Raw genomic sequence first — 14,703 nt, forward strand, 5'->3', positions numbered from 1 at the left:
CCAGAAAGTGTAACGCCTCTCGCAGTTCAAAACGCTTATGCTACGTTCTAGTGATACGTCACAACAGTTACGCTTTTTTAGTAAGTTGAATATGGAAGACGTTCTGCTGTCTTCATTTTTAAATATGGATATTTGTCTTACACAAACCCATCGAAACCCATTACTTCAGAAGGCCTTCATTAACCCCCCTGAGCCGTGTGGATTATTTTTTATATTGGATGGGTGTGCTTTTTTGAGCTTCAAACTCAAATGGACCCAGTCACTGCCATTATAAAGCTTGGAAGCATCAGGATATTTATTAATATAACTGATTGTTTAGCCTGGATGCCAGCTGAATTTAGCCCCGCCCACAACATTTGAGGTCAGGCAGTTCGGTCTGGACTTGATCCGTTGGGGAGCAACTATGCTCGAACAGGAGCTGTTCGGACCAATGAAATTGTCAGGGCGGGCTTTAGATGATGATGGACAGATGATAAACAGTAATTTTGGCATCCACGTCACCAAAGAGCGCTTGGGTTGAATTTGTTCTAATCCTAAACGGAGAACTTGTTCGTATATGCATTCACCTTCACTATTTCTCTCAGAAATGATGATCGTGTTGGTTAAGTACTCTGTGTATCCTTAAATTCTTTTTTACAACACCAGCAAAGATCGTTTACACTCATCTTCTTCTTTTACTTCTTCCAGGGTGCGTGCACTGCAGACAGGGTTGCCAAGTTTTCACAACAAAACCCACCCAATTGCTACTCAAAACTAGCCCAAAACAAGCCCAATAGCTTTCCGAGGGGGGGGTTCTCCAGAAAAAAATGGCGTTAGGGGGATAAAATATGTGTTTTTTTTGGAAGGGTTGCCTGCTAAAATTCGCATTCCTGGGTCTAAATATCACATAATTGGGGTCGCTTCAACCCGCGGACATGGAAAAACAGCCTGCGGGAAAACCTCGGACTTGGCAACACTGTGTGCAGTTGAGTTCTGTTGACATTTGACAACTAACGTTATGCATCGCTCCGTTGCTCTGATTGGTTGAAGATCTATCCAATTGAGGTCTTTCGTGGTTCGGTTGAAACACGCCCCATAACCACAACCCAACGGAGCAGTATCAGACTCATTCTGACTAGAATTGAGTATGACAACGTCAGGCTACTGATTGTTTTCATCAGAAAGAAGAAAGTCATATACACCTAGGATGGCTTGAGGGTGAGTAAATCATGGGGTAATTTTCATATTAAAGTGAACAAATCTTTTAAGGGACGTAGAATATGGTCACGCACAATAAGGCATTAATACGTGCTTTATAAGTACTAATAAACAGCCAATATCCTAGTAATATGCACGCTAATAAGCAAGTAGTTAATAGTGAGAATTGGACCCTAAACTGAAGTGTTACCAAAACAAAATGTAATATACATTTATAACACTATATATTGTGTTATATTACCTTGTCAGCAAATGGTAAAAAACGAATTAAAGGATTAGTTCAGTTAAAAATTTTAATTTCCTGATGATTTACTCACCCCCATCTCATCCAAGATGTCTTGTCATGTCTTTCTTTCTTCAGTCAAAAAGAAATTAAGTCTCTTCAGGAGATTTTCATTTTTAAGTGAACTAATCCTTTAATGCTGCTGCGTGAGTGTTTCTAATACAACGGCTGAAAGAGTGACGACAAATTTGACATCTTGCTCTCTTCTGACCAACTTCTTTTGCATGAATTGAGAGCGGACAGAAGAGTCCAAATCAACAATCTAGGACCATAAATAAAGTGGGCACAATCAAGTCTGAGCTAACTAACGAACTCCACAGCTTTAAAGCAACGAACATTTGTAAGATTATGGTCCCAACTGACTCAAGATATCAAGTGTCAAGACAGATTGGTTTGTAGATGGCACATCTTGACTCTCCCGAGAGGCAGAGACAGAAATGCAAAACAGACCTTATTCTTCTTAAAGACCTCTGAGTGACCTTAAACACAGGATTGAAAACCACGGAAAAAACACAGAGACTGTTTTTGCATATAAAAGAAGTTTACCCAAATATGACGACTTACACTTCTGAGAACCCCAGAAACGGGAAAAGGGTCCATAATATGCATTAAATAACACATGATAAACTGTTTTCAAATAATACAAAGTAATTTTAAAGAGTGAAACTCACCAAAGGGCAGTTCAAAGCGAGTGTCCAGCAGGACTCGATGTGGCGTTGGGTTTTTAGTCCCATATATCTCATCTGCCTTCATCAGAACTTCAGAGTCCAGAAATATCCACTCGCCAGGGCCCTCCTGTTCAGAGGAAAGGTTATTCATTACGTTAAACAGCATAAACATGCTTACAAAAGAGAGGAATCTTTAGGACCGCCTGAATGGATGAAGTTCACTGAAATTACAACTAAAAACATCCCATAATAAATGTATTTTAGCATGGAATGATGTAAGCTTTTGTGAAATGTGAAGGACTTCCTGACCTCCTCTGAACGGCAGATGCTTTTGAGAGGGATCCAGGCTGTTCCTAACATGGTGTCCCAGATGAGACCTTTGTTCCACACCTCTATGATGAGGCCCAAGTCCAGTCGGCTGATCTCACTGAAGGCCACAAACAGAACAGAAAGATGCTTCAATAGTGTGTTTTTGTCAGCAGTGTGTGTAACTGTTCACATTTAACTTTTTGTGAGTTTCAGCACCTTCTAAAAAAGGTTGTAATAGAGTGCCGAAGTAATGACGTCACTTTGTATGCCAACCCGGAAGTTAGCGGCGCATGGGTTCCCTCGATCAAAAAGCCATTCATTTTCCCCATAGACTTTTGGAAAATCGCAAAAAATAAGATCTGTGTTCAACAAAGAGTTATGACCCTTACACGTTTTGTCTACCAAGATAATCTTTACAAGTTAATCCAAAATGTATACATTTTGAAGCCCAAATAAAGCCGTCAGATATAAAATGCTAACGGTAGGCTTTAAATGGACTACAGCACACCATGGTCGCGGATCAACGTCGTCATCATCAAGCTTCCTCAAACTTTATTTAAAAGCACGCTCGCTCATTATGATCTGCGCTGTGTATGAACACTTATCCACTTTTTCATGAGAAATATTGCCCATTCGTTTTTTCCAAAAATGTTAGAAACTAATTTTGTTTATGCATGCCTCTCTGAGATTTATCTTTTGTTAATGTTTTTTCAGACAATATGATTATCACTGTGATAACATTAAATGACATGAAACACAGCCCAGTCTCTTTTTGTTAAATGCAAGTTTATGTATGATCAATAATACAAAACGTATAATAAGCTACACATGAAATAAAGCAAACAATTCAGTCAAACATTCAAAGTCAGTGCTAGTCGGCTAACTTACAACGGTAACGTACAGTTATAGCCTAAAAATAAACAATTAATGAAACTTCACTTTGCACTCAGCCTAAACGATTTGCCAGGGAACAAATTATAGATCCATGAGAGCAAATATGGGCTGTTAAATCTCCGCAAGACTAATTATAGCTGGAGAGAGACGCCACAGAGACATCAGAGCCAGCGGCAGACGTCAGAAGGACTACCCGAGGAAAGTCTACTCTCGCCGGCTAAACAAGCGTTGACCGCCGCTGACTCACTGGAGCTCACAACTCCGAAAACACCAGATAAAATGTTTAAATAGGCACTCTTCTTATAAATAAACCACAGATTTGAGCTTTAAACAACTACATTATCGACTGAAAAAGTCTTAAAACTACGCTGTCACACATTAACAGTAGATTTTAACACAAACAGACGTGTAACGTGTAAACACAGCCCATGTCAGCCATTTCTCAACGAGACGAACATGTGAAGAGAGTAAACTGCAAATGTTCAAGCATCCAACTTTGCGCGAATAGCGCGATTTATTCACGCCACATAAGTTAGTGAGAGATTGCCTGTTTGTCACGATGACGTCTAAAGTCCCCGCCAAAGGATGTAGTCCCTTTTAGCAACTTGTTAGCAACCATCGTTTTTTAAGACACAATAAAGTTTTAAAAAATCACAAGCAGGTTTTAACTAATGTGTTTTATGTCATAGATCAAAACGTGAAAATATTTAGAGGCTTTGTTAACCACAGACCTTATTTCAGGCGATTTAGCAAAAACCCATTAAAAAACCCATAGACTTTAGGGCGAGGGAACCGAACCGGTAGGGCTAAAATGCTAACTCACTTCCGCGTTTTGGCCTACAAAGTGACGTCATTACTTCGGCACTCTATATATTTTGAACATACTGTAACATTTTTTGCTAGTAGTTTCTTTTAGGAGCTTCTCTTTCCAGTCGTACATTTTTTTATGATTATTTTGTTTTATAGAAATTAATACATTTATTCGGCAAGGATTCATTCAATTACAAATGCATAAATGTAAATCAATGAAAGGTCATAGTAAAAACATTTATAATGTTACAAAAGATTTCTATTCCAAATGCTGTTTTGAACTTTCCATTCATCAGAGCCCTGGAAAAGTGTATCAATGTTTCCACAAAAACTGTTTTCAACATGTTTCATGATCATCAAATCAGCAAATTAGAATGATTTCTGAAGGATCATGTCACACTGAAGACTGGAGTAATGATACTGAAAATGCAGCTTTGCATCACATGAATAGATTACATTTTTTTTTTAAAAAGGGGGTAATAATATTTTCACAGTAATTATTTTCTACTGTATTCCATCAAATAAATGCAGGCTTGGATAAGAGTCTTCTTTCAAAAACATTAAGACTTTTGCACAGTTGTTTATACTGTATGTGAAGACAAACGGAGCAATGTGTTAATAAATGACCTTCCATAAACTTGCACCACCACTCCAGTGTAGAGCCTGATCTCCATATTTTTACAGTCTGTGGGGCACTTCACAACACCATCAAGTGGAAATGGACAAAAGCAGCCGAAGCAGCTCTAATAAGCTTCATCTTCATCGTCTTTTATAAGATCCCAGGTGCCGTGTAGGATTTTTTCAAACAAAGATTAAGAGATGCATGCAGTAAAAAACAAAAAAACAAACAATCAAAGAATAATTTTTTTTGAGGGAAAAAAATTAAAAAGTTGCTTCCACAAGCCTAAAGCCCGGGATACACACAGCATGATTTTCGGCTGTCCCAGACGAAAGATTGCCGTCGTGAAACAATCGTGGCGATTTCTGTGATCATGGCTCCTAATCGTTGGTTCTATGTCGTACAGTGAGAGAGGTTCAAAGATGGCCCTTGTCACGGTCTTGAGACTAAAGATAGCCTACGACAATTTTGTGTCAGAAATTCACCATGATCACTGCACAGTGTGATTCATGGTCTTTTTGTTTACCACAAGCACATGCTGATGACGTTTTATTCTTCAATAGAAACTTGCATCGTAGCCTAAGAGTCAATAGGTCACCATCGTACAGTATACATACATGTCGTAGTAGATCCATGTCACACAGTGTGATTTGTAATGATCTTATAGGATTGCTAAAATTGTGCAGTGTATCCCGGCTTAATGCCTGCTACAGACTGCGATTTCGGCAATCCTATAAGATCATTACAAATCACACTGTACGACATGGATCTAATAAACTTGAGTATGACATGTATGTAGACTGTACGATGATGATACCTATTGAATCGTAGGCTAAGATGCACGTTAGCATAGAAGAATAAAAGTTAAACGTCATCAGCATGCGCTAGTGGTAATCAAATAGAACAAGATGAATTGCATTTTGGCAATAGAGCGGTGCAGGCATGGCATCACTTTGTAGGCCAAAACACGGAAACAAGTTAGCATTTTAGCACTTCCGTTTCCATCCGTTTTTTAATGGGATTTTGGTTCAAATAAGGTCTGTGGTGAACACAAGCTTGGAACACTTTCACGTTTTATTCTACGACATAAAATGTATCAGTATTACCACACTCGTGATTTTTAAAAGCGGTTACGTGTCTTGAAAAAGGCGTTTGCTAACAATTGGCTAAAGGAGACTACAGAGGGTGTCTGGGACATTAAACGCCATCACACCGAAACAGGTAAACTCAGTCTGCTTTTACAGCCTCATTACGCTCATAATTGTGCTCTTATAAACTAGTCTAACTCAAAACTTCTGGGAAAATGTTTTTAGATAAAAACTAAAAGACTTGTCGGAAGCTTAGTGGTGGTGACATTTAAGTCGTCGGAACGTGGTGTAGTTCATTTATAGCCTATCTTTAGCTTTTTACTTCTGTCAGCTGCATTTCGGCTTCAAAATTCATAAAAGTTGTGTTCATCTGTGACAATTATCTTGATGGACAAAACGTGTAAGTATCAAACGTTTGTTGATCGCAGAGCTTGTTTTTTGCGGTAATCCAAAAGCCTATGGAAAATTCCCATTGGGGTTTTGTCAAGGGAACCAGTGCGATGCTGGTTGGCCTACAAAGTGACGTTATACTTGGACTCTATTATGGTTTTTATGTGTGCTGAAAAAGAATATAGATGGGAAAAAGAGAAAAATTGGCATGCCGATTTTGCAAATGTAGTTTGAGGTAAGTAGTTTTAAGTTTTAGCGCCATGTCGCGTTGATCAGTACGCCGTTTCAAGTTGCATTTTTATTGGCTAGTCTGTAGGTGTAGGTCATAGCAGCAAACACACCAAGATGATCATGCTAAATTTCACACAGTGTCACAAAATGAACACAGGCTATCTTTGGTCACAACACAGTGACAATGGCCTTCTTGGAACCTCTCTCACTGTATGACATAGGACCCCCGATTTTTAGGAGCCACAACAACAAAAATTGCCACAATTGGTCATCTTTCATCTGGGTCAGTCCAAAATCATATGATGTGTACAGAGTATAAGGGGTCCTTATGGCTTCAATGGGGATTTCAATATGGGATTCAAATGTAAGAAATATGCTTTTTACCATAACCATTTTATCATACAGCAGGTGAAAGCCTCACACCTCTCCTGAACAAATGCACAAAACATTTTTTTTAAATGATCAGGAGTTTGAGAAGCTTACGGAAACACTGCAAATATTTAAAATGCAATCACGTTAATTGATATTTAAAGCATAGTTTATGTATTGGGTGATTTTAGCTCCAGGCTAATTAATTTGTGCAAGTCTGATCTGTATAAATCACACAGTGTAAAAATTTTAATAATGTTTGCCTTGATAGATTTGTGCTCTAATAACAGCGGCTTCACACCATCTGCCAACAGGATGCAAGGCTTTCTACCACTGAATTAGACAAACATGGCTTTTATCTGCCGCTCTGCTTGTTATAAATAGAGAAGACCAAAGCACACATGCGTGTGGCAACTAAAGAGGAGCATTTGGAAATCCATTAATTATTCATTTAGGCTTTCAATTGTCTCCAAAGTGAGGTGAGGATGAGATGGCTCTAGACCCCCAGAGAGCACCTTGTTTGCTTATCTGCAATTTCTCTTTTTTGTTCATTTTCCAGAACATGCCAAGCGAGGTTGGGCTAAGTAATTACTAATTGATAGGTTGCTATAGAGACCGATGGAGCTTGCTGACGCCACATACTGTACATAAGCTAAAAATTCAGTCCCGGAGAGACGTCACATCTAAAACTCACCCGCAGGGTCCTATGGAGGTTCACACAGAACAGCTGAACTCGTGACACGTCTGAATGATAGAATAACTTTGCCCTTTGATCAAACAAACAAATGATGAGCTATATAAACAGCCGTAATCCCATTGGTGATGTGGTTATATTATCATAATTATTAAGCTAGTCAAACAGGCTCAAAGTGAGGCAAACAAAAAAGAAAAAAAAAAAGGTCTGGAGGTTTCTTAAAGGGGTACTTCACCATTGGAAAGATGAATGTGTTTTTAAATTGGGTCATTTATGTTGTAGAAATGTGAAATCATTTTAAAAGTTGGTGCCTTCTAGACTGAGAAAAGCCAGAATTTTTTTTTTGGGCTCATATGGATGAAAAACAACAACTCCCAGAATGCACTTGCTTCGCTGCCCGAGGCCACTCCCAAGCCACCCCTACTGGTTACATCTCTTGCCCACCGCGGCACCACCCCACCGTCGTTTTGATTTTTATAGTAATAAAATAATTTCGTTCAGTTAGAGAACAGACACTGCAATTAAAAACTGAACGTGTCTGCTCAATACAACACGAACCGAATGGGTGTCGCAGCACAAACGCAGAAGGAGTCAGATTTCATTCATCATGAGAGCGAAGAGCTGACGGACAAGATGATCGTGGAAGATTTGGTTTCAAAGCTAAATGCGCCTATTTAAGTGAGTTTGTCTTTGTACCGTTTTGTTGTTGTGTTTTCATGAAACCACAATTCACGATCATTCTAATAAACTACCCGGTGTCAACTGAAACAAAGCTTAATGCTAAAACGCTGAAGTAACCCTTTAAGCTTAACATCAATGGACATGAATTTGTTGGAAGGAAATGTAAGCAACACATCATTGGCTTTGAATATTGCTCAGCTAGGAGATATTTAAGGCAACACTGCTACAAGACAATGTTTAACTAATCTTGAGTTAATGTACACTCAAATACTTTGAAACTCTAATATGCTTATTTGATTTAGGAGTTTATTTTTAAATCTCAAGCGCAACTCATCCCTCATCATGTGCGTTAAGGACATGAACGATACTTCACATCCAACGGCTTGAGGAAATGTGTAGATAGGCCCAAAAAAAGCCTTAAAGGCACAGTGTGTGCGTTTATCCGCTAGAGGTCGCTTTTTCAAAACAATAACAAAGTAGCTTGATGAATGAATGTGGAATCATGGGAGTTGTCGTCTGTGCGACGCAATGACACGGGCCATATCTATTCATCTGGATTTAAACATTTTTGGAAACATTTGGGACAATGCAAGTACACAAGTCACCAAAACATAACATTGTATGTTACAGAAGCTAAAAATATTCATCTTTCTTTGTTTTCAGTTAGCATGCTAACATCTTAACCTACTAGCTTAGCATAGTGTTAACTTATTAAGAAAATGCTTGTTTAGATAGCACAAGTTATCAAGAAAATGTACTATAAGTTATTGTAAATGCATCAATGGAAGATTATAGTGAAGACAAATAATCAAAATGCATCGATTCATTCACAAAACACATTTCTCTGTAAAACATTCTTACTTTAAAATGATCAAATGGGAAAGAAATGTTAACATTAAACAGCACAACTGCTTTCAACATTGATTTAAATAAGAAATGTTTTTTGATCATCAAATCAGCATATTAGAATTGTGTATCATTGAAGACCATTTTAAAATATAAAAAAGATAGAACAGTTATTTTAAATTGCAATAATATAACTGTTTAACTGTATTTCTGATCAAATAAATGCAGCCTTAGTGAACATAAGAGATTTTTTTCAAACGGCATAAATAAATGGTATTGCTTTGAGATGGATTGTATGTGATGCATTGATTAACGATTCTTTCTCAATAACACATTAAGAATGCAATCAGGCAAGAATGTAGCACATAATATATAATCAGTAATCAATAGATAATCAGCCTCTGCTCATCATCCATCGGCCTCTCTGGGTCCCAGAGGGCTCACACTTTATTTCATTAACCTGGATGCTGCTTTTAAATGCTCCTCTGAGAACAAAGACAAACAAAGCTTGGCTAGATTTAAGGGCTCTGTTCAATTACCAGGACATCTGGCTTTCTGAAGTTCCATTAGGACAAGAAAGCATGAAGTTATCAATGGGGACGAGGGTACATTATTGTCCCTGTGGACAAGCCGGTTGCATAAATTAATTAGGCCGGGGACAAAATTTCTCCACAGGTTATAAGGCAAATTTTCAGTATTTAATTCACTATGATCTGAAGTGGCTACACATTTCAGAACTGCCTTTATTATGTGTCATTGCACCTTTACTCAGGAGGACTGAAGAATTCATCAATGTTAGGAACTTTCCATTCCATTACTAGACGATATGAAGCTTCTCTTGTGTTTTCACAAGCTTGAGAATGAAATCACAACAGTCAGATTTTCCAAGCAAAAATCCCTTTAAAAAATTTGCATGGAGAAACTGATTTGCTAATCAATAGCAAACGCTTCAGTAGAAACTTCAGTGCGTTTTCCACTTCTGTCAGGTCCACTAAAGTCAAAAAACACAATAGACAAACATTTAGTACAATTTTTTAATTGCATATTTTGTAAAGATTTAGATTTGGCGGTATGGCTCTGTTCTAAATTCCCCATCCTTTCATGAGCTCCATGAAAAGCCAAGACAGGGAACAGCAGCAGATTCTGGGGACGACCTCCCATTTAACTGGGAGGGCAGAGCAAATCCCCCATTTAGAACAGAGCATGCATCAATGACAACAGAATGACATGATTAAGTTAGCAATTTAAGGAGAACCTGGGGAGGAGGTGGGTTGCAAAGTAGCGTGCAGCAGAAGCGTCCAAGCAGGCAGATTGAAGTGAAGCTATGCTTAAGTAAGCCGCCCTGTTTGAGAGAAGCCAATTGAGAGCATAAGATCAGCTGAAACAGATCAGCTGAAAGAGGGGCGGAGTTAGAATTTCCCAATCAGCTGATAGCGGAGCTTGACTACGTGGCCTGCCAGAACTAACGCTGGCGCTTGATTTCTGTCAGGTCCACTAAAGTCAAAAAACACAATAGACAAACATTTAGTACAATTTTTTAATTGCATATTTTGTAAAGATTTAGATTTGGCGGTATGGCTCGGTTCTAAATTCCCCATCCTTTAATGAGCTCCATGAAAAGCCAAGACAGGGAACAGCAGGAGATTCTGGGGACGACCTCCCATTTAACTGGGAGGGCAGAGCAAATCCCCCAACAGACCATACCAGGCAATCCTTCCTGGCTCTTCCAGCTGATTGAAGAGACAGCAGAGGATACGAAGATGAGAAAATGTAATCTATGTGAAGCTAGCACGAGGAATGTAGCTACAGTTAATGATACAAGTAAATAAATAGTAAATAGGCGATATGGCGCTGTTCTTAATTTCCCTTCGTTATCATGGTGAGCTCCATGAAATCAAAAACAGGGAACAGCAGCAGCTTCTAGGGGCAATCCTCCTATTTAAAAAAAGTAGCGAAAATCCCCCCAACAGACCATACCGGGCAATCCTCCCTGGCTCTTCCTTCTAATCGAAGAGCCACGGAGGATCCAAAAAATAAAAAAGCGTTCCGAGAAGGTCGTCTAACTGATTTTAATTGTAAGATCTAATCAATCTACGTGAAGCTAGCATGATGAATGTAACCGCTAATAATATAAGTAATTTAAATTTATATATGGAGCAGCACTCATAGGTTTCTAATGGATGGCTCACGCATCGGGCCAAATATAACGAACATAAGCGGCTGAAGACACATCGCCTCATGGCCTCAATGTAGAGACTGGAGTTGCAGTTGCAGGAAGCGGCAGTTGTAGCAGCCTCTATGCACAGAGAATGAGCTGTATAATGCTCTGAGGGAAGCTTGCGGTAGGCATAGCAGGCGGAGACAGGAAGCAAACCAGACTCTGGGCACAAGCTTTCCCTCCTCCAAGACAAATAATGGATCCTGTTGAACAGCTTGTGGATGGCTCCTCAGGTAGGCTAACATAGATGACAAAGCAGAGTCAGATTCAGAGATAAAACGCCATTCATCCCCTTATCCTATCAGTTTAGTGTGCTTAGGATTATGCTGAAGTGCTAGGAATAAATTGATACATAAGAAATGTGAGGTCATGTGACCGCGAGTAAAACGTATTAGCAATATATCAGGTTTAAACTACCGCTTTAATAATATCAAATTCCCATAGTGCCTATAGCTTTGAGGAAAAGCTTATTATTTAGGGTGAGTCTAAGGGTGAAAGAGTAATCGGTGCAAGTTGATACACCAGAAAAATAGTGTTGTGGTAATCTTAATCAAATCTGAAAAGTACCTCCAAAGTTCTACTCTAAAGTTAGTTATAACTTTAAGAACAAGTGTGTTTCCAATAGCACCTACAGTTTTAAAACGAGCACGTTTCCAAACTCTACAATAGCTAATGATATCGCTTTAAGACAAGCCCATTTCCAACATCTATAGCTTGAGAAAACGTAGTTTTCCAGTAGCTATATCGCTTTAAGACAAGCATGTTCCTGACACCATAGCTTTAACAACAAGCTATTTCCAATATACTTATAGTTTTACCAAGCATGTTCCCAATATCACTATAGCTATAACAACAAGCACTTCCAATATTACAGCTTTAAGAACACGCATATATCCCAATATTAACTATAGCTTTAAGAACAAGCATTTCCAATATTAATTATAGCTTTAAGAACAAGCATTTCCAATATTAATTATAGATTTAATAACAAGCACTTCCGATATTACCGTAGCTTCAAGAACAAGCATTTCCGATATTAATTATAGCTTCAAGAACAAGCACTTCCAATATTAATTATAACCTTAATAAGAAGCACTTCCAATTTTAATTATAGCTTTAAGAACAAGCACTTCCGATATTAACTATAGCTTTAAGAACAAGTATTTCCAATATTAATTATAGCTTTAATGACGAGCACTACTGATATTAACTATAGCTTTAAGAACAAGCTTTTCCCATATTAATTATAGCTTCAAGAACAAGCACTTCCGATGTTAACTATAGCTTTAATAACAAGCATTCCCCAATATTAATTATAACTTTAATAACAAGCATTCCCGATATTAATTATAGCTTTAATAACAGGCACTTCCGATATTAATTATAGCTTTAATAACAAGCATTCCCAATATTAATTATAGCTTTAATAACAGGCACTTCCGATATTAATTATAGCTTTAATAACGAGCATTCCAAATATTAATTATAGCTTTAATAACAGGCACTTCCGATGTTAACTATAGCTTTAAGACAAGCATTCCCAATATTAATTATAGCTTTAAGAACGAGCATTCCCAATATTAATTATAGCTTTAATACAAGCATTCCCAATATTAATTATAGCTTTAAGAACAAGCACTTCCGATAGTAACTGTAGCTTTAAGAACAAGCATTTCCAATATTAATTATAGCTTTTAAGAATGAGCACTTCGAAAATTAATTTAGCTTTAAGACAAGTACTTCCGATATTAATTATAGCTCTAAGGACAAGCACTCCCGATATTAATTATAGCTTTACAAATGAGCACTTTCAATATTATATTAATTATAGCTTTAAGAATGAGCACTTCCAATATTAATTATAGCTTTGAGACCAAGCACTTCTGATATTAATTATAGCTTTAATAACAGCATATCCTACATTAATTATAGCTTTAAGAACAAGCATTTCCAATATTAACTATAGCTTTAAGAATGAGCACTTCCGATATTATAGCTTTAAGAACGAGTGCGTTCCCGATTTCAACTATAGCTTAAGACAATATTTCTAATAGCAACTTTAGCTTTAAGAATGAGCACTTTCAATATTATAGCTTTAAGACAAGCACTTCCGATATTAGCTATAACTTTAATAACAAGCATTTCCAATATAAGTATAGCTTTAAGGCAAGCACTCAATATTAGATATAGCTTTAAGAACGAGCACTTCCAATATTAATAATAGCTTTAAGACAAATGTGTTCCCAATCGCAACTATAGTTTAGACAAAATTTCCCATATCAACTTTAGCTTAAAATGAGTTACAATTTACAAATACCAACTATAGAGACAAGAACAATATCCATAAGCCTAGCATTTTACTGAAAACGACTAAGCTTAAGCAATGCAGATACCATTGTCAATTACGTTGCCAATGACCTGATAATTTTAACAGAGTTAAAAATAAACTTAGCTTCGTGAAGACAGATGAATGAGTGTGAAATTGCCAGCTGAGACATAGGCTTGATATACTTAATTTGTGGAGTGCAGATTTCTCTGAAATTGTTCTCGAGTCAGTCACATAACATATTAGTATACCTTCAGAGAGTCCATGAAAATAATGCAGCGATGCAAACTCCAAATTAGACAGTTTGTGAACCATGCGACGAAAACGCGAGTTTACGTTTACAACCTGAATGAATGTGAGGTGAACCGTGTGGGGGCGAATTGCTCTCGCTATATTTCGCACTGCACAATTCCTTGTGATATGATTCTGTTTTGCTTGCCGAATTCCACATTTAATTAGCTCCTGACAAATCTTGTTTTAAAGCAAAACATGCATTTGAGCAGTGAGTGATTTTAACTAATAAATACCTCTCTGACGGCCACCTCTCAGGATCACGTTCATGACAATCGGCCGCCACCCATCGCTGCAAACACGCTGCAATGGAGCACGTATCCCAGAGCCCGAGACCCAAAACCCAGTAAAACGTTTGCCAAATGATAAAATAACAGGCTCAGCAAGTGGGGTTGCTTTCGTTGAGGAAATAGCTTGTAACGTTAGACTTGAACCGCCATACTCGGGTAAGCTGGGAAAAATAAATAAATAAATAAATCATTCGTACGAGACAGCAGTTAGTCTAGTAATAAGCTGACGAAAGTATCCAACACATGGTCATAATTGTTACTGCTCCCATAGTTACGAAATAGTACATGTCCTGGTATAATTCTGATGAAAATGCAGCTGCAGCTCACGTTCGTCTTACGCAAGTATGTAAATATTGAATACATATTTGCCAAAATAGTGCTCACATTGCGTGATTGAATCATTAGCCAACACATAGCCTACTTATCTCACTCAAAACGAACATAGAATTGCTGTAGCTCCGTTTGATACATGAATACAACGTGAAAGGCAATTGCACTT

The 14,703-nt window shown here is 37.8% G+C and overlaps 1 protein-coding gene across 5 annotated transcripts in view; it reads right to left on the reverse strand.

The window, feature by feature from the left end:
- Positions 1-14,703, reverse strand: part of unc13bb (unc-13 homolog Bb (C. elegans)) — a 124,685-nt gene that overhangs the window by 69,738 nt on the left and 40,244 nt on the right. For 2 of the 5 annotated variants that reach the window (XM_079804879.1, XM_079804878.1), the window contains exons 4-5: positions 2,458-2,575; positions 2,152-2,275 (exon numbers count right to left, since the gene is read on the reverse strand). In XM_079804879.1, the coding sequence (XP_079661005.1) occupies positions 2,152-2,275; positions 2,458-2,575 (242 nt within the window). Of the gene's footprint in view, positions 1-2,151; positions 2,276-2,457; positions 2,576-7,552; positions 9,714-9,841; positions 11,536-14,703 lie in introns of those variants that run through there. The other 3 variants (XM_079804881.1, XM_079804880.1, XM_079804882.1) reach the window with 3 other exon arrangements.

The sequence above is a fragment of the Gobio gobio genome (assembly GCF_949357685.1).
Source record: "Gobio gobio genome assembly, chromosome: 22".
NCBI lineage: Eukaryota > Metazoa > Chordata > Actinopteri > Cypriniformes > Gobionidae > Gobio > Gobio gobio.